Genomic DNA, 26,433 nt, shown 5'->3' on the forward strand with positions numbered 1-26,433 from the left:
GCTTGCTTCATTCTTAATTCCTCCAAATATTTATGGGTTTTTGTTGAATACTGCATTTGATTGTGTTTGCTTCCTCAATATATCAACTTCATCTTAAATTGCACAGTCTTTTTTTGCCGATAGTCCAACCTCTGGAACATCAACACTTGACAATTCATGATCCAGGATCGGGCCGGTGCCACTGCTTTAGGATGAACTTATGTCCAAAGGGATCTCAATATTTGATCTTAGGGTAACCTGTTGTGCCATTAAAGTTTTGATTAGATCCGGAAAAGTTAAATCTAGTAAAGCATGCCAACATGAAGTTATAACAACAAAGCGGTTAAAAAACAAGATATTAAATAGTTGCGATTGTATCCTAAAAATGAAGTTAATAACAAGATTAGACAACAAGCTACAACAACAAACCAGTTAAACAAACAAGTTTTTCAAAAGATACCTGTTGCGCCATTGGAGTTTCGATTGGATCCTGAAACGTTGTAGTCAGTATCATGCTTAGAGCAACAAGTTATAGCAGCAAACCAGTTAGACAAACAAGTTTATCATTGTTGTGCCATTCGAGTTTCAATTGGAGCCTGAGAGGTTGAAGTTAGGAACACAATTAGAGCAACAAGTTACAACAGCAATCCGGTTAAAACAAACAAGGTTTTTAAAAGGTACATGTTGTGCCATTTGAGTTTTGATTGGATCTTGAAATTTGACGTAAGTAAGCATGACTAGGGCAAGAAGTTACAACAGCGACCCAGTGGAACAAACAAGTTTTTTAGAAGGTACTTGTTATGCCATAGTTTCGATTGGATCCTGAACACAGTTGAAGTTAGTAAAACATGATTAGGGCAAGAAGTTAAAACAACAATCGAGTTACACAAATAAGTATTTAAGCGTAACACATAAACTATTTTGCATCCTACAACTAGATATTGCCACCATTTATGTATGTTAATTAGCACTAGATGAACTACATTTGAAATGATACAACAGTCAATACTGTGTGCTTTGGTAAGCACGTGCATCTCCATTAATGTACAACACCGTCAGCGGGGCGGTCATTCTCTCTGGATTGGGCTACGGTAATGCCATGAACTGAAAACTGTTAGTATTACTCAAGTAGCTAGTAAGCCTGGTGCAATAATTGTAGCCATCATTTATTTCATCTCATCACCACTAGTAGTGGTACTTCCATGTCTTCCATTTTGTTCAAGTAGCTAGTTAGCCTGCCTGTACCACAACTAACTTCCATGTCTTTTGTCAGGAGAAGTTGGAAAGAAAATAAAAAGAACACCAGCTCAGTATTTCCAAGGTAAACTTGTTGTTCAACATACTACTATGTGGTGATGTTGTTCTATTCCACTCCAAAGGTTGGTCGTAGCGATGCCACCACCTACTAGCCGAATACGAGTGCATGCATGGCATAAATGGCTCCACATACACAATGAGAACGGACAGACCAATCAGTTTGCTCTCGCGCCAGCAACCACCTATCCACGTCTAGTCGTAGGATGGGAGCAGCACCGTCGACGTCCATGACCACCGCCGAAATATGAATAGAAAAGAAGCTTTCTAAGAAGGAATAGTTAAATTTTCGCAAAAAGAAGTGTCCTAAAAAGGACTAAATTATTGGCATTGGTATTACTCTTAAAGAAGAAAGAAAATAAAATCAAAATAAATGAAGTTTTCTAAGAAAGGATGAATTAGTGGTATTCGTATTACTGTTTAAGAAGGAAATATTTTTTGTACAAATAATGAAAAAATTGCACAAAATTTATAAAGATGCATTTTATTAATAATATGTAAGAAGAAGCTAATAGTGAAATGTTTGTAAAAAGAAGGTATCCTAAGAAGGGATGAATTAGTGCCATTGGCATTACCCTTAAAGAAGAAATGAAATAAAAACTAAAACAAAAGCAAAATAATAAAGTTTTCTAAGAAAATGAATTAGTGGTATTAGTATTACACTAGAAGAAAAAAGAGAATGAAAAACAAAATCTAAAACAAACAATGACCAAATTTGCACATAATTTACACAAAAATTGCGCTTTTATAATATGCAAGAATAAGCATATAAAAGGGAAATGTTTGCAAAAAGAAAGTTTTCTAGGAAGGAATGAATAAGTGACATTGGTATTTCTTTTAATGAAAAAGGAAATCAATTAAAAAGTAACCCAAAATCAAAATAATGAAGTTTCTCAAGAAGGAATGAATTAGTGGCACTAGTATCACCCTTAAAGAAGAACGAGAATAAAATAAAATCTAAAAAAACAAACAATGGAGCTTTCTACACAAGAACAAATCAGTTGCATTGTTATTACCCTTTAAAAGAAAGAAAATGAAAAACAAATAATATCAAAATTTACCTATAATTTACACCGAAATTGTGTTCTTTTATAATATGCAAGAATAATAGCATAATAGTGAAATTTTAGCAAAAGAAGTTTCCTAAGAAGGAATGAATTAGTGTCATTGTATTACCCTTAAGGAAGAAATACATTGAAATAAAAGTAAAAAATCTAAATAATGAATTAGTAGCATTGGCAATACCTTAAGAAAAATGAAAGGTTTTGTTCTAAAACAAACAATTGCAAAGTTTGAACATAACATACGAAAAAAATGTGCTTTCTATAATATGCAAGAATAATCATATAGTATTGGAGTTTGCAAAAAAAAGAATCATACAAAGAAATTAATTACCTGCATTGGTATTGCCCTTAAAGAATAAAGAAAATAAAATAAAGACTAAATCAAAAGACGAAGTTTTCCATGAAGCAATGAATTAGTGGCATTATACTACCCTTTAACAAGAAAGAAAATGAAATATAAAAAATTAAAAATAATAAATTTTTCTAAGAAACAATAAATTAGTGGCACCGCTATTACCCTTTAAGAAAAAAGAAAAAATGAAACAAAGCAATGACAAAATTTGCACACATTTTACACAGAAATCGTAATTTTTAATAATATGCAAGAATAAGCATATAATAGTGGATTTTTTAAAAAAATAAGTTCCTAAGGAGAAATAAATTAGTGGCATTGATACTACGCTTACAAGAGAAATAAAATGAACAAAAAACTAAAATAAAACCAAAACAATAAAGTTTTTTAAAAGAAGAATAAATTAGTGGCTTCGGTATTTCACTTTAAGGAGAAAGGAAATGAAATATATAATAAAATAACTTGCACACAACTTTGCATTAAAATTGCACTATTTGTAGTATGCAAAGAATAATCATATGATGGTGCAATTTTCACACATATTGTATTGTATTTCTGTGTATACATTTACACTCATTCAACATCCCAGAAATACCCATAATAATAAAATAAAGATCGGCGATTTATATAAAAAAACAAAAGCAAAAACGCATAAAAACAGCAAACGAAAAAAACAAAGGGATAGAAGGGAGGGCGACACCGCACTAGCACTTGATATTATTGGAACCCCTGACTGCGTTCCTGGACCCACGAGGTACTACCAATCGATGAGCCATGACCATATCATCATGACCGCATTTTAGACCAAACAAAAGGGTAATTTGTGAAAAGAAACTACAGAGCATCAAGTTGCTAGGTTGTTAAGCAACACACAAAAACGACACTCTCTTTTTTGTTCTCTTATTAAGCTATTTGTGTTGGGACATTTGTGTTATGTCCACTTGTTTCGGCGCATCTTGTATTCTAGTACAGGTCCTAGATCTGGCACGCCTGCCAGTGTGCAGTTTAAACATTTTCAGGACAAAGCATAGCCGAGCAAGATGCCAAGAGCAATCATCGCGAGCTAGCTAGCAAGTTAGGTGACGATGGCCGATCGCGGCGGCAAGGCACCAGCATGGACATCCGCGGCGGCCGTGGACGTCGACGCTGAGATGGTCATCGTCGGCGCCGGGATCGCGGGGCTCGCGACCGCGCTGGCGCTGCGGCGGCTCGGCGTGGGCGCGGCTGGCGGCGGCGTCCTGGTGCTGGAGCGGCACGCCGAGCTGCGCTCCACAGGCGCCGCGCTCACCATCTTCCCCAACGGCTGGTTCGCGCTCCGCGCCCTCGGCGTCGCGCACAAGCTCACCTCCCGCTACGATGCCTTCGAAACGTGCGTCTCCGTTGCTGGCAGTGATTTGTGATAGTTCCTTGTCTGTGATTATTGCTCTGAATTCAGCCATGTCTGCTGCATGCAGATCCCGAGTGACTACTCTGGAAACTGGAGCAACGCAGGTGTTCCGCTTTGCAGGGCGTAAAAGCAGGTTAGATGAGCGGATGCTTTGTCTGTCGTGGCAAATTTTCTGTTGGATTCCACCGGAACTTGAGCTAATCAGTCGGCTACAGCAGCGGCGACGTGAGAGTGAGACCGATGCATCGGAAGGCGCTGCTGGAGGCGCTCGCGGAGGAGCTGCCTCCGGGCACCATCAGGTTCTCGTCCAAGCTCGCCTCGATCGCCACCGAGAAGGCGCAGGGTTCCCCGGAGATCGCCGTCCTACGGTTAGACGACGGTACGGTGATCCGATCCAAGGTACACCAATGACCGCAGCGACGCACTCACATGTGACATGTGAAGATTAGTATACAATACTAACTTTTTCTTTCGAAGAATGACAAGTGGGTTTGCATGTTCATTAATTTGACCAGGTGCTGATGGGGTGCGACGGGGTGCACTCCGTGGTGTCGCAGTGGCTGGGCCTGTCGGAGCCGGCGAGCTCAGGCCGGTCCGCCGTCCGCGGGCTCGCCGTGTACCCGGACGGGCACGGCCTGAAGAAGGAGCTCCGGCAGTTCCTCTCGGAGGGTCTGAGGGCCGGCATGGTGCCCATCAGCGACACCGATGTCTACTGGTTCCTCGTCAACAACACCGTCCCTGCAGAGCAGGAGGCCGGCACGGACCCCGCCAAGATCCTGCGGGAGGTCACGGACAACCTGGGCAGGCACATGCCGGCGGAGTACCTGGACGTGGCGCGCCACTCCGACTCCGGCAACCTGTCGTGGGCGCCACTGCTGTACCGCGCCCCCTGGGCCATCCTCAGGGGTCCGGCGGCCCGCGGGCCGGTCACGGTGGCCGGCGACGCGTTCCACCCGATGACCCCCGACATGGCGCAGGGCGGGTGCTCCGCGCTGGAAGACGCGGTGGTGCTCGCGCGCGCTTTGTCTCGGGCGGCCACGCCCGCCGACGGCGTGGCCTCCTACGTGGCTGAGCGGCGTGGCCGGGCTGCCTGGCTGGTCGCCGGGGCATACCTGTCGGGCTGGGTCCAGCAGGGCGGGACCAACGTCCGGGGCGTGCGAGGGTACATGGTCAGGCTGTTTCGCGACTGGATCTTTTACAGGTTCTTGTTCCCCAGGCTCGCCGATACAATGTGGTTCGATTGCGGCGACCTGGTGGAGCCAAACGCGGAGGGCAAGACCCACTCCGAGTAAACTAAATGCCATATTGCGTTATACTCCCTCCGCCAATGATGTGTTATATAGCCTGTCCAGACGTGACCTTATCAATTCACATGAAAATATGTGTGTTTTCTATACTACTACCTTCAATCCATATTAATTATCGTTGATTTAATACAAGACTTCACTCTATATTACTCCCTCCGTCCGGAAATACTTGTCGAAGGAATGAATGTATCTAGACGTATTTTAGTTCTAGATACATCCATTTTTATGCATTTCTCCGACAAGTATTTCCGGACGGAGGGAGTACGTAATAATGTCTTAAGTTGGAGATTTTTCTGTCATTTTTCTTTGTTGAGTTACAGATTTCTGAATCGTTATTTTGGTTCAGCGTGTTTTTGTGTGAGTTCTAGTACTGCCAGTGTTTATGTATAGGGATGGTAATGGGGACAATCCCCCTATGGGGATACCTACAACATCCCCATCCCCATCTATTCCCTATCATCCCATCCCCATCCCCGTTTACATGATTGGGGATGAAATTTTCCCATACCCATGCCCCACTGGGGAACGGGGCCCCATTAGTGTCCCCATCCCCATAAACAAATACTCATATACATAATATGACACCCTATAATCAACACACATAAATGGTGTTGTCCTTGTCCTGCTAATGCCTATCTATAGGTCGTACTTACTTCTTGGTCATGGTGGCGGCTGAGGTGAGGACATGAGATAGGTTTAAGGTTTTTTTTCCAGAGTTTTTTTTTTTTTGCAAGTTTGTTTGTGAATATTTTAAGGTTGACCGCTGTGTCACAGTTACTAACCGGGTCCCCGATGGGTATTGGGTCTGGGGAATAGGATATCGTCCCCATCCCCATTGTATCCTATGGGGAATAAATTGGTTTTGTAAATATCCCCATGGGGATGTTTTTCGCCCATCCCTGCTCCCAATAGATGAAATCCCCATGGGTTTGGCGGGTATGGGGGCCATTGCCATCTCTATTCATGTATGCTTGTGGTATGCATGTATATCGAAATTGCATAGGAGCACTCGGCGATGCCGCGCACCGGAATCAATGATAATTAATATGGATTGAAGGTAGTATAGAAAACTCGCATCCCATTCGTCTCGGGATCCTCAATCACTATATTAGCCTCATAGTATTCTGAGTCGTATCCTCTCGTCTTTTCCTTTATTATTTGCGTAATCTGTCTTTAATTCCACGTGCTTTTGCACCCACATGCCAAAGGTTCTGTCCCTTGCAGCGTACGAACTCACCTACCAGCAGCCAACTACCCCAAATCTAATTCAATGCATGCTTAGGAGCTCCTCTTCCTCCCAACTGCTCCATCCATCTCCCCTCGAGTCCCGTTCTTCCCCACCATGGACACCGCTCATGTTCTTCTTCCTCTCTACTTTTCGCTCTTGGTCTTCTCCTTCGGCAACGTGGACGTGGAAAAAACCAGGACGAATGAGGAAGACTACGTCGCCACAGGGAACAACGTTGGAGAGGGACGAGGTAGCTGTCCCAGCTTGCCGCACCCCGTGTGGACACGGCCAACTGCCAACGACATGACGTCCATCCTAGCCGCTGAAACCAAGTCCGGCTTTCACGCGGCCAGCGAGAAACGTCTTATGAAGGAAGCCAGCAGGACCTCTATGCCGTCGACGACGAGCAAATTGATGGAGCCATCGTCCAAGCTTGCCATGTCCTGCGCGGCAGTGGCCAGCAACACCGCGTCTTCCCTCGCTGCCAGCACCATGGCTTGAGTTCATACAGACCCAACGGTACTGCATCCATGATAAGAATTGGTCGCTTCCCCAGCTGCGTATACGTCGTCTGCTTCAGGGTCGTCTCCGTCGCCGTCAAGCTCCGCATGGACGTGCTCCTCCTCAACATCCGTGATTTGTACGTTGTGCTATTGGTCGATGACGTGAGCTTCATGCTCGTGGGCAACGCCCTTTGTCCCGAGCTTGCGCCTGGTTGACATCCCCTCACCATGATAGCGGGTAGGCCAACTAGACGGCAACGAGAACCTTGTCCAATGTAGACGGGAAAGTTTGCAATACAATAGACGTTGTATCAATGGGGTGCTGGTGCACGTATATATAATACAAGGAAAGGCCTTTACCTTAAGTATACAAGACTAAGAGGTGGGCCACAACTCCAATACACGTGCAATATAAAATACATACTCAACGCTCCCCCCCCCCCCCCCCCAGCAGTCGAAGCGTCGCCGGAGACACAGAGACTGGACCGAAACTCCTCGAAGACGGGAGTAGGCAATCCCTTAGTCATCAATCAGCAAACTGTTGCGTCGTCGACACGTGAAGAACCCGAACACGGCCAAGGGCAACCTGCTCGCGCACGAAGTGAATATCGAGCTCAATATGCTTCGTCCGTCGATGGTGCACCTGGTTGGCGGAGAGGTAGACCACGCTGACGTTATCGTAGTAGACAAGAGTGGCCTTGTGAACATCACAAAGCAACTCCTGGAGCAGCTGACGTATCCAACAGCACTCGGCCACGACATTAGTCACGGCGCGATACTCTGCCTCGGCGCTGGAGCGGGAGACCGTGGGCTACCGCTTCAATGACCAAGAGATCAACGAGGGCCCAAGGTAGACGCAGTAGCCTGACGTAGAGCGTCGCGTGTCGGGGCAGCCAGCCTAGTCGGCGTCCGAGTAGGCCACGAGGTCGGTGGAGGCGGAGGCCGTCAGGGTGAGTCCAAGGACATGGTGCCGCGTATGTAACAGAGAATACGCTTCACCAGAGACCAGTGAGAGTCACGCGGGGCGTGCATATGGAGGCACACCTGCTGGACAGTGTACTGCAGGTCAGGGCGAGTCAGCGTCGGGTACTGTAAAGCACCGACAATAGAGCGATAAACGCTCCATCGGACGCAAGAGACCCCTCGAGAGCTGAGACCTTCGCCTTCGTGTCGACGGGGGTGGGCGCCGGCTTGCAGTTAAGCATACCAGCATGTTCCAGGAGCTCGTGGGCGTACTTCTGCTGATGCAAAAAGAAGTCGTCAGTCCGTCGGACCACCTCGATGCCGAGGAAGTAGTGTAGGGGCCCCAAGTCCTTAAGGGCAAACTCATCACGAAAACGAGCAGTCGGCCGCTGAAGGAGGTCGGGGGCGAACACCGTGAGGATGATGTCGTCGACATAGAGCAGCAGATATGCAGTGTCAACTCCCTGATGATACACGAAGAGTGAAGCATCGAAGCGAGTGGACCGAAAGCCGAAAGACTGCAGGAAGGCTGCGATACGCTGGTACCAAGCCCGAGGCGCCTGCTTCAACCCGTAAAGAGAACGGGAGAGCAAGCACACGAAGTCGGGGTGCTCGGCGTCGACGAAACCAGTGGGCTGCTCACAGAACACCTGCTCGGCGAGATGGCCGTGCAAGAAGGCGTTGGAGACATCCAACTGGTGCACAGGCCAGGCGCGCGAGACCGCCAGCTGAAGCACGGCGCGAATCGTGCCCGGTTTCACAACCGGGGCGAAGGTGTCGGTGAAGTCCACGCCCGCGCGCTGCCGAAAACCACGAACCACCCACCGAGTCTTGTAGCGCTCGAGAGAACCGTCCGGGCGAGTCTTGTGGAGAAACACCCACTTGCCAGAGATGATGTTGTCACGAGGGGGTCGCGAAACAAGCTGCCACATGCGGTTGCGCTGTAAGGCATCGAACTCCTCCTGCATCGCAGCTAGCCAGTGGGGATCCCGAAGGGCAACACGAGCGGAGGTGGGGACGGGTGATGGCGTCGATGTCGAGGCGGCGCACGCATACTCGTCGGCGGAGTAGCGCGTGCTGGGCCGAAGCACTACTGCTCGGGCACGGGTAGTCACGCCAAGTGACGGGGCAGCAGGGCCGGCGGGGGCATCTGGTGCGGCGGCAGGGGCCGCGGCGGCGGGGGCCGCGGCAGCAGCGGCGTCGGATCCGGCGGCGGAAGAGGCGACGGGCGAGGTCGACGTCAAGCCCGTCGCAGGGGTGGCGGGCGGGGTGCCGGTCTCAACCTCGTATGAGGGAGACGGGGACCCGGGGGCCCGCTCGGACTCGACCTCGGGGGAGGGAGTCACGAAGCCAGGTGGTGGCGGCAGAAGGCGCCGTGCCGGGGGGTGCCTGGGGCTGCCGCCGCGCTTCGCTCCATGAAGGGGGCGCGGGGGCTGGCGCCGAAGGGGCCGAAGCCGGAGGAACCTAAAAAAGGGAACACTGTCTCGACAAAGTACACATGCCTCGAGGTGTACACACGATGAGTGACAGGATCATAGCACCGGTAACCTTTGGTGTTAGGAGGGTAGCCAAGGAATACGCATGGGACGGATCGTGGTGCGAGCTTGTGTGGCATGGTGGACGCGGTGCTAGGATAACATAGACACCCGAAGATGCGGAGACCATCATAAGACGGTGGTGTGCCGAAGAGAAGGTGGTGAGGGACGTAGTTCCACTAAGGGCGACACGGACGAATGTTAACTAAGAGAGTGGCGGTAGCGAGGGCATCGGGCCAAAACCGAGCGGGCACGTTAGAGTGAAAGAGTAACGTGCGAACGCAGTCATTAAGAGTGCGGAGAGTGCGCTCGGCGCGGCCGTTCTGTTGGGAAGTGTAGGGGCAAGTCAGACGGAAGGTGGTGCCGTGAGAGGCGAGAAGTGTGCGAAGAGCGACGTTGTCAAACTCTTTTCCGTTATCAGTTTGGAGTGCGAGTATGGGGCGACCGAACTGGGTGGTGACATAGGAATAAGAGGCGGTGAGTGTGGCTAAAGCATCGGATTTACGACGAAGGGGAAAAGTCCACACATAATGAGAATAATCATCTAAAATCACCAAGTAGTATAGATAGCCCGTGTTACTCGCAACAGGAGATGTCCAAACATCACTATGAAGTAATTGAAACGGAAAAGTGGAGATTGAAGAAGACGCACTAAAGGGAAGACGAACGTGCTTGCCTAAGCGACAAGCCTCACAAGAGTGCTCGTCGAGCTTATCACATGAGAAAGAGAAACTCCTAAGAATTTGACGTAAGACGGTGTGGTTGGGGTGACCCAAGCGAGCGTGCCAAAGATCAACGCCGGCGGCAAGGGCAACGGGTGTGGAGGTGGAGGCGCCAGCGTGCACGGGGTAGAGCTCATCAGGACTGTCACATCGGTGAAGGACCATCCGGGTATGGGCGTCTTTCACAAAAAAGCCGACACCGTCAAATTCAACAGTAAGTGGGTTCTCACGAGTAAGACGACGAACGGAAACTAGGTTCGTGACTAAATCAGGTGAAACAAGAACTTTAGACATAGTGATGGGTGTGGAAGTGGAGGGAAAGGTAGTGCTACCGATATGAGTAATAGGTAAGGAGGAGCCGTTGCCTACGGTGATACGAGTAGGTGTGTGAACGGAAGTGGAGGAGGTTAGGTTACCGGGATGAGCTGCCATGTGCGCAGTAGCACCTGAGTCCATGTACCAGTCGCCTCCACCGACAGAGCTACTCGGCGATGGCGCGGAGTGCTGGGCGGCAAGGAGGGCGGGGTCCCATGGCATAGGTACCGGCGGTGGCGGAAGGCCCCCGTAGGGCGGCGCCAGGACGGGCGGGCCATAACCACCGAGGGGCGGCGGCGCAAGGAGGGCGCTGTAGCCGGCGCCGGTCGGCTGGAAGGGCGCGCCGATGAACGCCTGGTGGCCAGCGGGGAGAGCCTGCTGATAGCCCCCCCCCCCCCCCCCCGCGCGCGTCCTGGGCCCGCTACTGCTGCAGGCGGCGGCGACCGCCGCCACGCCGGTTGCGTCGGCCCCCTCCCCCTTGCGGGTGCTGCGGGGGAGGCGCTGGTGGCGACATCGGGTAACACCCGGCAGGCGCGGTCGGTGGAGCGGTTCCACCGCAGATGGTGAAGTAGCCCAGAGAGTCCATGAAAGGCGGTGGGTTAGGATTGCGGCGCGACGGGGCGGCAGCGGCGCGACAGGGGTGCGCGGCGGCGGCAGCAAGTCAGCGCAACGGGTGGAAGCGGAAGCGGCGTGGTGGCACGGGGCGGCGGCGGCGTTAGAGGAGGACACGGCGGCGGCGTTAGAGGAGGACACGGCGGTGGCGGTGGGGAGCGGCGACGGCGTGCGCGGGGAGGCGCTGCGTGGCGACGGCGGCGGCGGTGGAGAGCGGCGGCGGTAGCAGCGTGCGGGGAGGCGCTGCGCGGCGGCGGCGGCCGTGAGGAGCGGTGGTGGCGGCGCACGCGAGGAGCGCGGGTCGGGTGAGGCTAGCGAAGCGCGAGTGGGCGAAGCGATCGGGCGAGCTTGCGCTGGTGATGCGCGGGCGATGCGCAAGCACGGGCGAGCGCTGGCGATGCACTGACTTGGATGGGCAGCGGCTAGCGAGGCAGGTGCGATCGGGGCGCTCGCGCTAGCGGGATCGAGAAAAGGCAGCGGAGCACCTTGGCTAGCTAGTGATCAAGAAAAGTCAGGGGAGCACCTTGGCTAGCTAGCGATCGAGAAAAGCAGCTTGGCTAGCTAGTGAGGCGCGATAGCGTAGAGGAAAAAGCAGGGGAGCGAGGCAGTGAGAAGAGGGGCGGCGGCCGGCGCGGGAAGGCGCACGCGGCGGGGGCTGGATAGCGGCGGCGGCAGTGGCGCGGAGTAGACGCGCGGCGGCGGCGGAAGCGAGAGGAAAACCTAAAAAACTGATACCATATAGACGGGAAAATTTGCAATACAATAAACGTTGTATTGATGAGATGCTGATGCACGTATATATAATACAGGAGAAGGCCTCTACCTCAACTATACAAGACTAGAAGGTGGGCCACAACTTCAATACACGTGCAATACAAAATACATACTCAACATCCAAGTCCAACAGCAAGAGCCATGAGGCCACGAGGTGACCGGGAACGGACCGGGCAGCGACATCCCCTGGTGACCTGGTCCACAAGTAACTCGAGGCGTGTAGAGTCGTAGAGAAACACCAATGCCATGGCCATTGGCCAGTTTCCGACTCTAGAGCCTCCGTACGGCACAAAAACGACGTACTTCCGGCGACATCGTCAAGCTGATGCCTGTGTGGCTCGAAGGTCCAGCCGCTCGCCGGTATGCCTCGGTGCCCATGCCACACCATTTTGCAGAGCCTCATGCTACCCGCTCTTAACTCTTATGTGTTCCTATTAAATGGAGCAACATAGGTACAAATTGTTTCTTTCTACATGTGGGTTGTGTATTCACACGTAACAAAAAACATTTTGTCAAAAGTGGCACTGTCCCGAGCGACTAGGGTAGTGAGCAGGATTTCAGAGTGGTGCGCCGCCAAGTGCTTCTAATCCACTTTCGCATGTATATCTACTATTAAAGGGGAATCATAGTCATTTTGTTTCGTCACCTCCGCCGATTGATCCCACCTCCCCATCAATTTATTTTAGGAACAATCCTCAACTGATTTTATTTTTCAACAGAAAACCCCACGTCCGATTGTTTCCCATCTGTTCCAGACCTGCTTCATGATTCTGATTTTTCTTTCCAAACACGACTCCCATCCCACCTGATCTCGAGGAGTTGCCTGATGTCCATCTCATCTTGTCCCTTGTGCTAGCCATGGAAGAGAGAAGAAGGGAGAGCAGAGAGAGCGCGATGGCCTCTAGGCCATCGTGCGGGAAAAGGAAAGGTCGGGGCACCGCTGCCCGCTGGGCCGCTGTTGCTGCTTGTGTGCTCGGTCCCCTCCCTTCACTCCCACCTCCAACTCAATATCTGGATAATCGCATATGGCCAAGGCAAGTTACACGCTCCCGTCACCCATCATAGAGGACATCGCCGCGCTCTCGCTCCCAGTGTTGTCTTGTACGTGGCTGAAAGGGCATGTAGCCCCTAAGTATGGTTTTGGTAATAATGAAAATCTCTATGAACTAATGCTTGCATTGAGATATATTTGAAGGAACTTTACATAGGTGGTTCCATCAGGATGATTACCACAAAGATGCAGATTTTCTCTAAGCTTTGGTATTGAATGACAATTCCTATGGAACATCAAAGTTATTGTATCTTATATGAAGAAATGTTCCATAGTTATGCATGAATCATGTTGGATTTATTTGGTACGAGATCCATCAAAAGCCTCTCGAAGAAGTCCTCAAGGTATCCTTTGTCCTTTACCTCGTGTGCACGGGGTCCGAGGGCCGTGCCTACGGGGTCCAGGGAAATCTCTCTGGACACCCTGTGCGCACGGGCTTCTTGACACCCATGCACACGAGGTCGAGTGTTAAACTCTCTGGATACCCCGTGCTCATGGGTCTTTGCCTCCCGTGCCCACGGGGTCTAGGGTTTGACTCTCAAGGTCTGATGCTAGTGAGGATACTAGTTGGTCTTTGGATGTATCTAATGAATCCATCAAGATTGATTTCAATGTCTAACCAAATATGTTCAAGGTGGAGTTCATTAGAGGATGTCAAAGGTTGACACATTTGGGAAAAGATCAAGGTCTTGAGAGTATAATTAAATATAAGAATTCAAGCTATGGCGTCAAGAGAAGATCATGATGAACTCATGAGTTGGGTTTTGGTTGATCATGTATTGAAGGAAGCAACGAGAGTGAAGAATTCAATGTGCCTCTCAAGAGGTTGTGATGAGGCATTTAGAAGAGCAAGTGATGACCAATATGATGTTCATGATGAAACTTGATATGATCATGAAAGAATCTTTGGTGATCTAGTCTTGGAGCAATGGAATAAAATGAAGAGTTCATTATGCTTTTCAAGAAACCAATATGGAGCATGAAGTAAAAAATATTCGTTGACCAAGATGAAGCTCAAAGATTGTATCTAGATGGTGGACACACAAGCGCAAACAATGTATTGTGTGGGATCAAGTGATCAAGTGGCATGGTAAGTAATTGTGAATTGCATTTTCTGGTCTAACCCATGCTAGCTACCAAAAATACATATCTGTGATGATATATGTTTGTCATAGTAGGTCATGTTTTCTGTCATGCATGTACATTTGTGATGATTTTATGATAGAATCAGGATAGTTATACATGTGTTGTCGCATAAGTGTTCCATGACAATAATCCATTTATTACCACAGAAGCGTCCACTTCCGTGATGATAAATATCGCGTCATGGAAGTGTTTTCGTTAATGGTCACTGACACGTTGCAGCCACACCATAATGGGCCGTCGTTAAGCTATCAGGTGCGTGTTCTGGATCTGATACACATTAACAGCCCCGACCAATGATGAATTTTCTCCTGTCAAAAGCTCTCATTCGCCAAAGGAACCACGTGTCAGCTCGGCGTTCTGACAGGTGTTACCCACCCAACGGATGATATGCGCCAATGAATTGGCCACACGTGGCACATCCCAACAGTGGCCCATTTAGTTAAAAAAAGGTCGGCCGAGTCGGAGGCCCACAAGTTTTAGGCAAAATTTAGCGAGCCGGTCTACTAATTAACGACCCGCGTGGATATGGCCCGTCGATAGTTCTTGCCCATTAACAATCCACCATGTATATGGGCCAAATTACGGCCCGGTCTATTTTTCGTCTGTTAATGGTCCGTTGTGGAATTGGGCCCTTTTCTGCCAGGTGTGGTTTTCGGCTTGTTAGCTACCCATTGTAGAGTTGGGCCATTTTCTAGCCTAGTGTGTCTTTTGGCCTATTAACGACCGACACTACACTTCGGCCATTTGTGGCTCGGCGTAACATTCGGTCTTCTAATGGTCCATGCTCTCTATGGCACAATTCCATCCCATCCTCACTTTCGAACGGTTAAAGGACCATGTAGTACATCGTCCCATTTATGGCATGAGTCAGCTTTTGGCCTATTAATGACCTGCCTTGTAATTTGGCCCCCATGGCCTGAGATAGATTTCGGCCTGCTAATCGCCCGTGGGCCCTTTGGCACATTTCGGGACCAATCTTCTTTTCAGCTTGTTAAAGGCCCTATTAACTTCTAGCTCAATTAAGGCCTGAGTTGTGTTTTGGCATGTTTACCCAAATCATGCCCGCGTTTTATTTCACCAAGTTAATGGCCCGTTGTTAGTATTGGCCCACATTAAGTGTGTACCTACTAATGGTCCATGATGTTTATGGGCCTATTTAAGGACACTGGGCCCATCTGGTGCATTAAGGGCCCATGTCGATTATGCTCCACTTATTATTAGTTTGTCGGCCCAATAAAGGTCAACTATGCCTACCGGGTTGTATATCCATTATGTTTCGATGGTGGTCCGGTAACGTTTTGGCACATTGGTCTCCGTCAATGCTTTTGGCCTTTTCAGCAATATCTTATACAGTAACTAAGAATTAATTAACATACTCTATACAATTCCCAAAAAAACCTACACTGTACAATAAAGAAATTGGGGCATAGAAACTAAGAATAAACCTACACTATACAATAAGGAAATTACGGTGTATAACATCCAGTAGGCATCAAAGTTCGCCAACATGTGATAATAAAGCGCAACGAAACAACAAATTACATATAGTGGGCACATACACCTCATCATAAATCATGGGCGCGAATCACCAAAGTTGCCATTTGAACCGTGACCTCTTCAAAAAATAGGATTGCCTAGATTAAGATAGCACAAACTACTGTCTGCTCAATCTGCACTTTCTTTCTGACTTCCTTAGTCTCTTGTTTGACGTGACTAATGCATATGATTCCTGCATCTCCCTTCTCAACATGTCGACTACATCTTGGAGCGCATATGTGTGTTGCCTTTCCTCTTGTAGTAGATACTCTAGAACATCAGCACTTTCCAACTCCAATCCAGTATCGTTTGGTAATGGCCATACTGCACTGCTTTGAGAACTTTGTGTTGATATCACTTTATCCTGAGACGTTTCTGTTAATACACATGACTAGGGTAAAATAAGCATGTGATATTGTAAAATTAAAAAGATGGTAGTCTACGTAACACGTGTACACAAATCTCTCTTTGCTCACCAAAGGAGCATGATGTTGGGGCCAAATCCAAAACACTGACAGGTTATAGGTTGAGACCAGGTGCATGTACTGAAATTGGATATATCTTTTGTATAAGTAGGCAAGCAGTCAGCCATTGTGTGCGTCGTATTAACTAGTTGAAACATTATCTAGCATGTTTCAAAAGAGTCTTAGGAGGCATAATGAACTGCTGGGGATTTCACACACAGATGAGTTCATACAAATCACTATAGCAAGCAAAACTATGCAATCATTAGCCAACTCAGTCAGTTGCTGACAGGCATGCAAAATAGAGTACGGCTCAGACAAACAAGCAAATAAAATATGCCTCAAAGAAACAAGCAATTAAACTGCAGTGTGTAAGCAAGCGGTTATAGATTGTGAGCCTCATATAAACTAGATTGTGAGCCTCATGAAATAATAGTTAATTAATGTACTTCAGAGCTTTAGGCACACTTTGCGAGACTAATGAAATGGTCATGCATTTAACTGTGCCAACTAATATTTGTATAAGTACACTACATCAGGCAGCATTGTTTGGGCATCTCATCAAGTGCAAGACAAACAAAAGCAATTGAAACGAGAAATTTAACTATGGCCGAAGCAAACAAGCAATTAAACCGTTGTGTTGGCAACATGCATAGATGCATGCCTTAGTAACATCCTTGGCCTGGCTATATTTGAATCAACTGATGTATCTTCTATATAATGGAACAAGTAATGTAACATTGCTTGCCTCCTATGAAGTATCTCGAACAGTATGTACTCAAGATCCTAGTAATGATAGGGCGGCTAATGAAGTGAACATGTGTTGGTTATGCCATGTATGACATCAAGATATCTACCATAGTAGGAAGGAGTTACTCCCTCTGTTGACTATTATATGATGTTTTAGATATATAAATATAGACTACATCGAGACTAAAATAAGTGAACAAACACACTAAAACGTGTACATACATTCGATAAGAAAAAAGCTAGAACATCTTATAATAGTGAGCACACAGAGTATTGATTAATGGCCCCATGACCGGGTTACAGGTGGAGAACCCTAGCCAAGCACAATGGCAGACAAATAACATATGTCCTCGTATTTAAAAGCAGTGACTTACCATAACTGGCTATATAGGCTGCGCCGCTCCTCCTTTTCTTGCGAGGCTCCTTAAAGTTGTTCCTAAAATCCTATACTTGGAAATCTTGACTCTTTTCTTCGTTGCACCCCCTCTGAAGGGGACACAAACTAGTTACAGATCTTACATTGAAGATAAATATATGGCACATCTCTTGCACACCCTAAAATGAGCATTCACTTTGCACGAACTAGCTACAGATCTTCTTGCGTACTTTCGAGTCTCCGAGCAACACCAAAGCACGAGTTCATAACACATACTTTACATCAATCTTCGTAACATTTAATTTGATAAGAGTATGGGTAGGGGAAGGCAGGGAAAATTTTGATTTAGTTGAGATTTTGATAAGATTAATCTGATTTAATTGATTTAATGCAGGACGTGATTTTGAGAAAGTATTAATTTATATTGGTTGTTATTTTGTGCGGCATCGGTTGGGGTTAAAAAAACCAAAGAACCAAAGGGGAGGACAGCATGGGAGAAAAAAACTTGATGGGAAGTGAAGGCGATGGAACGAACTCCCCTTCAATAGTAATAAAGCTAGCTAATTGGCTATGCGTTGCAATGGAACATGCATATTCTACTGGTTCAATATCAGACCTGTCGAAATACAAAACTGCAGCACACACGATCTGTGGATGGACGATTTGTGCACGACGTGATTAGAAGCCACACAGATCAAAGAAATGAGGCAATCCAATGGTCTAGGTACTTGTCGTGTGTGAATCGTGCACAAATCCGTCGTGTGCCTAGCACTGCTCATCCAAATATACCTTATATCGACCATGTTATAGATTTTGATAAGATAACTATATTATAGATTTGATAATATATGATTTGTTTAGTATGGGTAAGGAAGGCAAGAAAAAGTTTAGTTTTGATTTAGTTGATAAGGTTTGATTTGATTTGGGTAGTGGAAGGCAAAGAAAGAAAGTATTGATTCGGTTGAGGTTTTGATATATTTTATTTATTTTTACTGAGTTAATGCATGACTTGTTTTTGATAAGTATTAATTGAATTAATGTAGAACATGGTTTCCAAAGAAAGTTTAGGTTATTCCAAACCAGGGGGGTGAGGAGGGGGACGATATCAAAATTGATGACGTACAAACATCAACTCCACTCTAAAAATAGAGATTCACATAGGTTCAGATCACACCCTAGATCACCAGCCTATTACATCATATTTATACAGATTCTCGTACCCCAGATTTTATTTTTCGAACGGGTTACCCCATTTTTCCGAACTAGGGGGAAACCCACTGTCCAGCCGCATTCTGGAAGCCAGACTATGGGACGAAAACCCCCTTGCACCAGCCCTATCTACTTAAGCAAACTCACTACAGTACCCCGGATTACTTCATACTCATATAGGTTCGCAGCTCACAAGCTAAGATATATCTCCGAGTCCACATCTACTACTCCTACTCCTTAGTAGAGCATACTCTGCTAGTAGCCATGAGATGGCCCCCAGTGATCTGGAGATCTAGGACATCCCTGGTTGCATGGTTGAACAGGGACACCCCGATGCTGGCCCGCTAGGCGCGCGACATCTGGCACTTCTCTGTCAATGGAAGGAATGCGAAATCTCGAAGTTGAGGCAACTCCAGCACCATTGAGGAGGTCCTCATGCCCCACGTCCGGGGAGTGAAGGCCATACAGAGACGCCAAGGTCTTGACAGCTTTGAGGGCGCGACGAGCCTCGCATAACTCGTACAGGTATGCATGATATTCCCGATCCTTAGAGTGCATCGCCTGGACCATGGCCACGGTAGAGGGACTGTCCTTCGGGCTGAAGTTGTTGGGGTAGAAAACCTCGCCACTGGAAGAAAGGGCCGGCATAAACTTTAATGGCCCTTCTGCCATTTCAGGAAGGTCATGGCGAAGACGTGCCATGGCAACATGAGCAGCTTGTTGGATGGCCATCTCCTTGTTTGTGCCGTGACCCAGGAAACAGTAGGGGCCGTTGTCGTTGTCCGCTTCTCTTGCATGGATCAGCACCTCGGCCACATAGTCCTCCATGCCAAATTGACGATCATGAAGGTAGATGGTGTACTTGGGCATCCAGTGGAAGTTGTGGTACCGAAGTGCGCGGCAGAGTGTCAGCGGATGACCAGGCACATGGACACAGTGGCCTGACTGAACAGCTACTCCGAGACATCTCTACACATTTGAAAGAAAAGAGGCAAGTAAACCATTTTGCAATCAAATGAGTAGAGCTGTAGAGGGTAAGGTAATGTAAGATCAACAGCGAATAAAGGAATTGATACTTGCAAATTACCAACAGCTTAATAATTTAAAACGGCATTTTGCAAAAACTTATTCACCGCAACCAAATCTATTGAATTTGGGGAGCTAAAATAAAGCATCACCATACATATCCTTTGGTAACTATGATCTTGGCGAGCTAGAACTTATCTCGTATGCTATGAACACTGACACGAACAGGGAACTAGGTGTCTCCGAGACGAATCCCTCAGTTTGGTGCTTCGCAGTACGGTAAACGGCATCCCTCTTTGGTCTAGCCGATGTACTAATGAGGACCATAAGTAGATCATCTACGATTGGGGAATTATGATCTCGCAGATCGATGTAAATTACTCCCTCTGTAAAGAAATATAAGAGCGTTTATAAATCACTAAAGTAGTGATCTAAACGCTCTTATATGTCTTTCCGGAGGGAGTACTAGTTTAGACAATACTGAACTTTGTAAGAGCCTCATTCAAAGGCCGGGCAAGTGCCTCAGTTCTAAAAAAAAGTGATACAGTTAATAAACTAAATAATTTACCGACTTAATTACGGGCAGCTACAGAGAAAAGCTTAAGTAGGAATAAACTCATACCACTAGCAGGTAGGAGTAGTATGCTAATTGCTACACTAGTTTATTTTCAGACTAAACTAGGTTTACTAGCTCGTCGCCAATGCTATTCTGGATTGCGTGACGACTGACGACCTGGTCAGAGACTCAGGAAGTGATCACTGCTCGGCCTCTGCTCACAGTACTTTGGTCCCACGCTCGCGTTGTGCAGGGATGGCGCTGAGCAGAGCGATAGCCGCAGCAGCGCCCGCGACGAGTTCCAGCGGCAGCGGGTGTCACGGCTCCGGCGAGGATGGAGCTAGGCCCGACGAAAGATCAAACTGAAAGAATCAGATGGAACAGGGGCTCACCATTTCAGAAGAATGGCGGAGCGTCGCCAGCGGGCTACCGGACTGTCAGCAGAGGACGGGCGTTGTTTCCTCGATCCTGTCCAGATCCAGAATCCAAACTGAATCCACATGCGAGATAAGAAAAGAGAGAAAAAAAAAGGATAGGGGCACGCGAAGGTGTGAGTTGGAGCCATCAGCTTTACCGGAACCGCAAGTGACGGACGGCGCTCGCTTTCCGGAAGCGTGTGAGGAGGGGAAGGATGAGGTCGGGAGAGTGGAGTAGAGGGAGAAGGGGATATGGATCAGAGAAACTGTCTGCAGGGGAGTTAACGGGGAGGGGTGGTGGTCGTGGTGCTCCCCGATTGGCCATGGGCGGCGGTGGAGTGCTAGAGCTCAGACCAGTCGCCAGGGCGCTTCCCCGTTGTTCGAGGTGGATATGTTTGGTTCCTGGTTCCAAAAATAAAGGTGGATATGTTTGGTTCCTGTTCGGGACCGCCCGTGCGATTGGAATCGCGGGTGGATTTCATCGTATTGTGAGTGAGCAAGAGTAACTTCAACAGGGCGATCCATTATTAAAAAGACTTTTGTCTTGTTTTATAGATAAAAAATAAATCATCACAATTACCACAGTCACAAGGTTCAACCAAGTTCACAGCAACCTCTCAAAAAAAAAAAAAAAACCAAGTCCACACACACGAACACACACCAAGTGCAAAAAGGTTCAGCTGAGAGCATCTCCAGCCGTTCAGCCCTACAGGATGCCAAAAAAGAGCGGCCTGGGGGCGAACCGGCGCTAGATTGGCCCCTGGGGGCGACCTAGCTCCCAGCCACGCCCACAGGCGCAGCAAATTCAAACGTAGTCGTTCCCGCGCACAAAATAGACGCCACAAATCCGGCGATCAAGCGGCCACAAGTTCGGTGATCGGATGAAAAGTCCGGCGTACAAAAAGCAGAAAGGACGCGCGTGCGGATCAGATGGCGAGGTCGGCCTCCGGCGTCGGTGGAGTCGGCGTGCGCGGGCTTGGCGGGGTCTCTGTGCTTGGCGGCGTCGGCGTGGCTTCTGTACTGCGGGGAGTCTCGGCGGCATCATCGCTCGGGCTTGGCGGGGGCGTCGGCGTGGGCGTGGGCGCGGGCGTGGGCGGCGTCCTCGAGGGAAGCTGGTTCAGGATGAGGCCACGCTCCGCCAAGTACTAGCCTTGAACGCCTCGCCGTTGCTCTGGAGCATGTCCGCCCCGCCCAGCAGGAAAGCCAGGTCGGTGTTTCTCTTCTTCGCGGCGACATTGGTCCGGAGTAGGTCGAGCTTGGCGGCGCTGCCCGACATCAATGCCGACCACCGCGCGTCGGTCTTCTCTTCACGAAGGACGGCCCGGGCTTGTGCGTCGGCGAGGCAGTGCTCGATGGACTCCTGCACTCGAGTAGTGGCAGCGTCCGCGTGTTTCCCCTTCTTGGCACCTTTGTTGCTGTACGGCCGCCCCTCTGACGCGCCCGGAGTCGGCGTGTCCGGCTTGTAGGTCTCCTTGGCCTTGTCGAGGGTGCGCCGGACTTCCGCCCACTTCTCGCACTTGTCAATGCACTTGTAAACGTGGAGGTACATGAATTCGGCGTCGCTGTTGCTCTGCCGATACAGGGCGAACATGCGCAACAACTGCGCGGAGGAACAAACAGTTGGCGGGCGTACACGGCGAAGAGAGGCGGGAGACCGGCGTGGCATACCTGATCCTCAACGCTGGCGCCGCTCTCCGGGCGAGCCGCGACCTCCTCGACGACCCCATGCCATTTGTTGCACGCCCCTGGATACGCCCCAATCGTTCGCCATCGCCTTCGACCCGCGCTGCATGTAGACGCCTTTGAAGTAGGGGTCGACGAGCTTGCGCTCGTCGAACTCGGCCTCGATGCGCTCCCAGTACGTCTCGAAGCTCTGGTTCGTGCCGGTAGTTGGGTCGAGGCAGACGACTTTCCATGCTTCGGCGAGGCATTCCTCCTCCTTGGACGCCCACTTGATGCGCGGCTCGCCTGACCTGGCCGTCCGCTTCTTCTTCTTGCACCTCCTCGCCGGAACAGTCGCCGGCTCCTCCTCCTCCTCCTCCTCGTCGTCCTCCTCCTCCTGCTCCTCCTCGTCGTAGACGTAGCCGAGCTCGGCGTCCATGCCGCCGCTGAGATCCACCGTCTCGTCCGGGGTGACGAACCCGGGAGACGCGGCGGCGGCGGCCGAACCTTCCGCGATGATGTCGTCCATGTCGGCCTCGGCCTCGTCGGTGTCGCCGAGGTGCGAGAAGGGCAGCGCGCAACGGCGGAGAGGGGGCGTCGGGGAGGACGCGTAGGCCGGCGGCGAGTAGTTGTATGGAGGGTACTGCACGCCGGAGAAGGCGGGCGAGGGCGTGCGCTGGGCCGGGTGTCCATGACGGAAGGTGACGTTTGGGTTGAACCCGTCGTGCGCGTCCCCGTCGGCGTAGCCCGGCGAGGGCGATCCCCATGGCTGCGGCGACGGAGAGCCGACGCCTTGCTGGCCCCAGGGCGCGTACTGGGCATGGCCGCCGGGTGGATTCATCATCCCCGCGCGAGTCGCCTCGGCCTCGGCTTGGTCCGCCGAAGCGGCAGCCGCAGCCGCGCGTGCCGCGTTGTCACGGGCCTTCTTGGCAATGGCCCTGTTTCGCCGGTCGGCGGTGACAGCATCCCGTCCCTGAACTTCCGCCCTCCACTCGGCGTTCGGCATGCCCGGTGGCTTGGACGGCGGCGCCCTCGGCTTCCTCTACTTCGGCTGGGCGACGGACGCGGTCGCGCTTGCCACGGTGCGGGGGACGACGTACTTCTTCGGTGGCATGGCGGCCGGCTGGGAGGCGAGCGGGAGGGAGATTGGCGGGAGGAAAGGAGAAAATGGGAGGGAAGTGGGGAAAAGCGGGAAGAAACGGCGGGAAGAGGCGCTCGACTCGCCGACAGGGCGGACCCACACGCCCTTTTCGCTTGTGCCGGCGCCCCAGGCGCCCCCCAGGGCGCCGGGTTCTGCCTGGGTCCGCCGGCACCAGTTTCGGCCCGAGCCGGCGAAAAACGGGCTCCTGGGGGGGCGACTGGGCCATGTTTTCGGCGCCGGCGCGGCAAAACCGCCTGGGGAGGGCCTGTTGGGGGCGCGGCTGGAGATGCTCTGAGGGCACAACTCAACAAGCCCTAAAGAGAAGAAAAAATGCGGCATGAGGGGCCTTGGATGGCTAATCCGTCTACAGTGGCGGCGAAGGGAGCGGTGAGCCATCGCGCAAAGATCTGCAATGATGGAGTTGATGGCGCCCCGGTCCTGGGGGCAGCTAAGCGGCTGCCAAAGCTACAAGTACCCACACATTTTAAAATCGCGTCAGTGGCACGTCAGAGAGGCACACGCTGGATGACTAGACGATTGCGGAGAACGCGAAGGGGGTGGCCTGGATTTCCTTGAAGAGGTGGGGAAGTTGGTGTTGGACCAACACCCACCAACGGCCTCCCCGAAGCAGCTCCACAGGAATTGGGTCGTCATGCAAGAGAAGATGTGGTTCGAGTTTTCTACAGTCCCACATAGGGGGGAAATACCGTCACCAGGGCCATTCTGCTTGAGCACCTCCATGCCAGAGGGAGTACGGCCCCGGATCCACTGCCAGAGGAATATTCGGATATTTATGGGAGGTCTTATCTCCCACACCTGAGCAAAGGGCGCCGGGTCAGGCGTGGGCAGAATGGCCCGGTAGAGGGATTTCGTGGAGAACCGCCCGGAGGACTCCAAGCGCCAGGAGATTTGGTTGGCCGGATTGTCCACCTCCGAGGAATGGAGCACAATGCAATCCAAGAGGTGTTGCCACTCAGCCAACTCCGGTGGCCCAAACGGTCTACATAATGCCAGGCGCCCTAAGTCAATAAGGTCCACCTAGATAGACACATTAGACACAACCGCTATGGACAACAGCCCGGGAACCCAGGTGGCAAAGGGTGATCCCCTGCCCACCTATCGAACCAGTACAGGGTCGTCGCACCCGACCCTATCGAGAATAAGGTCCCGATGCGGAGGACCGGAAGGAGCTGAATGACGGACTGCGATAACTACGAGCCACCAGACTGCTGATAGAAGGCGAGCGGCTGACCGCGGAGGTATTTATTCCGGATGATGTCAAGCCAGAGGCCACCTTCCCCATTCGTAATCTGCCACAACCACTGGGTCAGGAGAGCAATGTTCATGCATTTAGACGACATGATCCCAGGTCCGCCCTGGTCGCGGGGTCTGCAAATGTCGGGCCAGCTCACCATATGATACTTCTACTTATCGCCCTCCCCGGCCAAGTAAAATCTGGCCTGGTACTTGGCGATCTCGTCATGAAGGGGCTCGTGGAGACTGTAGAATCTCATGATGAACAGGAGCAGGCTGGGAGGGAGAGGTGTTAATAAGTATCGTCCATGCCGCCTTTGACAACCATCTGCCTTGCCAGGGCTCTGCGTCATTGGAGTTTAGTCACCGTTGGCCGAAAGTCCGCGACGGAGAGGCGCGAGTCACTAATGGGGATCCCCAGATAAGTCGTGGGGAAGGTCCCCAGTTGGTAGTTAAGTCGATCGGCAATGTCCTGAGATTCGGCATGCCATCACCATCCCATCACCATCACTGCACTCTTGTCAAAGTTGATCGTGATGCCCAACATCTGTTGGAAACATAGCAGGAGGAACATTAGGTTCGCGATGTCCTCCGAGACGCCGGACACCATGATAATGGTTTCATCGGCGTACTGCAAGAGTGATACTCCACCTGAGCCAATGATGTGGGGAACAACGCCGTGGATGTGTCCCGCGGCCTTAGCCTTGTTGAGGATGGCAGCAAGAGCATCGACCACCATGTTAAACAGAAACGGGGGAAAGGGGTCGCCCTGCCTCACCCCACAAAAGGGTGGGGAAGAAGGGGCCAATCTCCCCGTTAATGTTAACCACGGTGCGGTGATAACCCACAAGTATAGGGGATCGTTTGTAGCCTTCTTTGATAAATAAAAGTGTCGAACCCAACGAGGAGCTAAAGGTAGAACAAATATTCCCTCAAGTTTTATCGACCACCGATACACTTTTACACACACTTAACGTTTGTTTTACCTAAAACAAGTATGAAACTATTTTGCAAGAGTGAAACTACGAGTATTTTGCGAGAATAAAACTACAAATAAATTGCAAGGTAATAAAAGTGGATAACTTTTGTCAACAAGAAAGTCATTTGTCCCTAGGTAATCGATACCAAGTACCGGTAATCATTCTTGCAATTCTATATGAGGGAGAGGCATGAGCTAACATACTTTCTCTACTTGGATCATATGCACTTATAATTGGAACTCTAGCAAGCATCCGCAACTACTAAAGATCATTAAGGTCGTGAAACCCAACCATAGTATCAAGTCCTCTTTATCCCATACGCAATAACCCACCTACTCGGGTTTAAACTTCTGTCACTCTCGCAACCCACCATAAGCGAATCATGAACGTATTGCAACACCCTACAGCGGGGGCCCCTCACGTTTGCATGAGGCGGGGGGCACCGTAGGACAGCACCATAAATAAAATATACAATCATACACTACTAGGGAAAATCTTATACACAAAGGTATAGCAGTAGCGCTGGTTAAAACAGGGCGCTACTGCTACTTGGTAGTAGCGCGTTCTCACAAAGCGCGCTATAGCTATAGCAGTAGCGCGTCTGCTGGAAAAAGCGCTACCACTATAATTCCCCCCGTGTTGGCGCTAGGCTAGGAATAGTAGTAGCGATTCCGCAGAAAGCGTGCTACCACTAAGTGTGTTGTAGCAGCGTGTTTCCTGCATAGAGCGCTACTGCTAAAAAAGAAAATGAAATGAAAAACATAGAAAAGTAAATGAAAATGAAAGAAGTAGGAAAAAGAGAAATGAAAAA

The 26,433-nt window shown here is 49.9% G+C and overlaps 1 protein-coding gene and 1 long non-coding RNA gene across 3 annotated transcripts; one reads left to right on the top strand and one right to left on the bottom strand.

Annotated features, from left to right (window-relative positions):
* The first annotated feature begins 3,519 nt into the window (after positions 1 to 3,519).
* Positions 3,520 to 5,535, top strand: LOC109771080 (monooxygenase 2). Of its 2 annotated transcripts, none has more exons than XM_020329790.4 (4): positions 3,520 to 4,078; positions 4,164 to 4,229; positions 4,312 to 4,495; positions 4,612 to 5,535. In XM_020329790.4, exons 1-4 carry the CDS (start codon positions 3,795 to 3,797, stop codon positions 5,386 to 5,388), a joined length of 1,311 nt encoding a protein of 436 aa, XP_020185379.1. In that variant the 5' UTR covers positions 3,520 to 3,794; the 3' UTR covers positions 5,389 to 5,535. The 2 variants fall into 2 exon arrangements, with proteins under 2 accessions (XP_020185379.1, XP_020185380.1); XM_020329791.4 differs by having other exon boundaries at positions 4,315 to 4,495.
* Positions 5,536 to 18,489: 12,954 nt separating this feature from the next.
* Positions 18,490 to 21,020, bottom strand: LOC109771081 (uncharacterized). Its single transcript, XR_012202799.1, has 3 exons — positions 20,744 to 21,020; positions 20,562 to 20,637; positions 18,490 to 19,556 (listed from the first exon to the last, which is right to left on the bottom strand). It is a non-coding gene; the product is annotated as an uncharacterized lncRNA (long non-coding RNA).
* Between the last annotated feature and the right edge of the window lie 5,413 nt (positions 21,021 to 26,433).

This window comes from Aegilops tauschii, chromosome 2, assembly GCF_002575655.3.
Source record: "Aegilops tauschii subsp. strangulata cultivar AL8/78 chromosome 2, Aet v6.0, whole genome shotgun sequence".
NCBI lineage: Eukaryota > Viridiplantae > Streptophyta > Magnoliopsida > Poales > Poaceae > Aegilops > Aegilops tauschii.

What these genes read in the sequence shown, in the direction of transcription:
- LOC109771080 (XM_020329790.4), top strand. Translation starts at nt 3,795, where the DNA reads ATGGCCGATCGCGGCGGCAAGGCACCAGCATGGACATCCGCGGCGGCC. An exon ending in TTTGCAGGGCGTAAAAGCAG is followed by an intron (nt 4,230 to 4,311) that starts GTTAGATGAGCG and finishes AGTCGGCTACAG; the next exon opens with CAGCGGCGACGTGAGAGTGA. An exon ending in GTACGGTGATCCGATCCAAG is followed by an intron (nt 4,496 to 4,611) that starts GTACACCAATGA and finishes TAATTTGACCAG; the next exon opens with GTGCTGATGGGGTGCGACGG.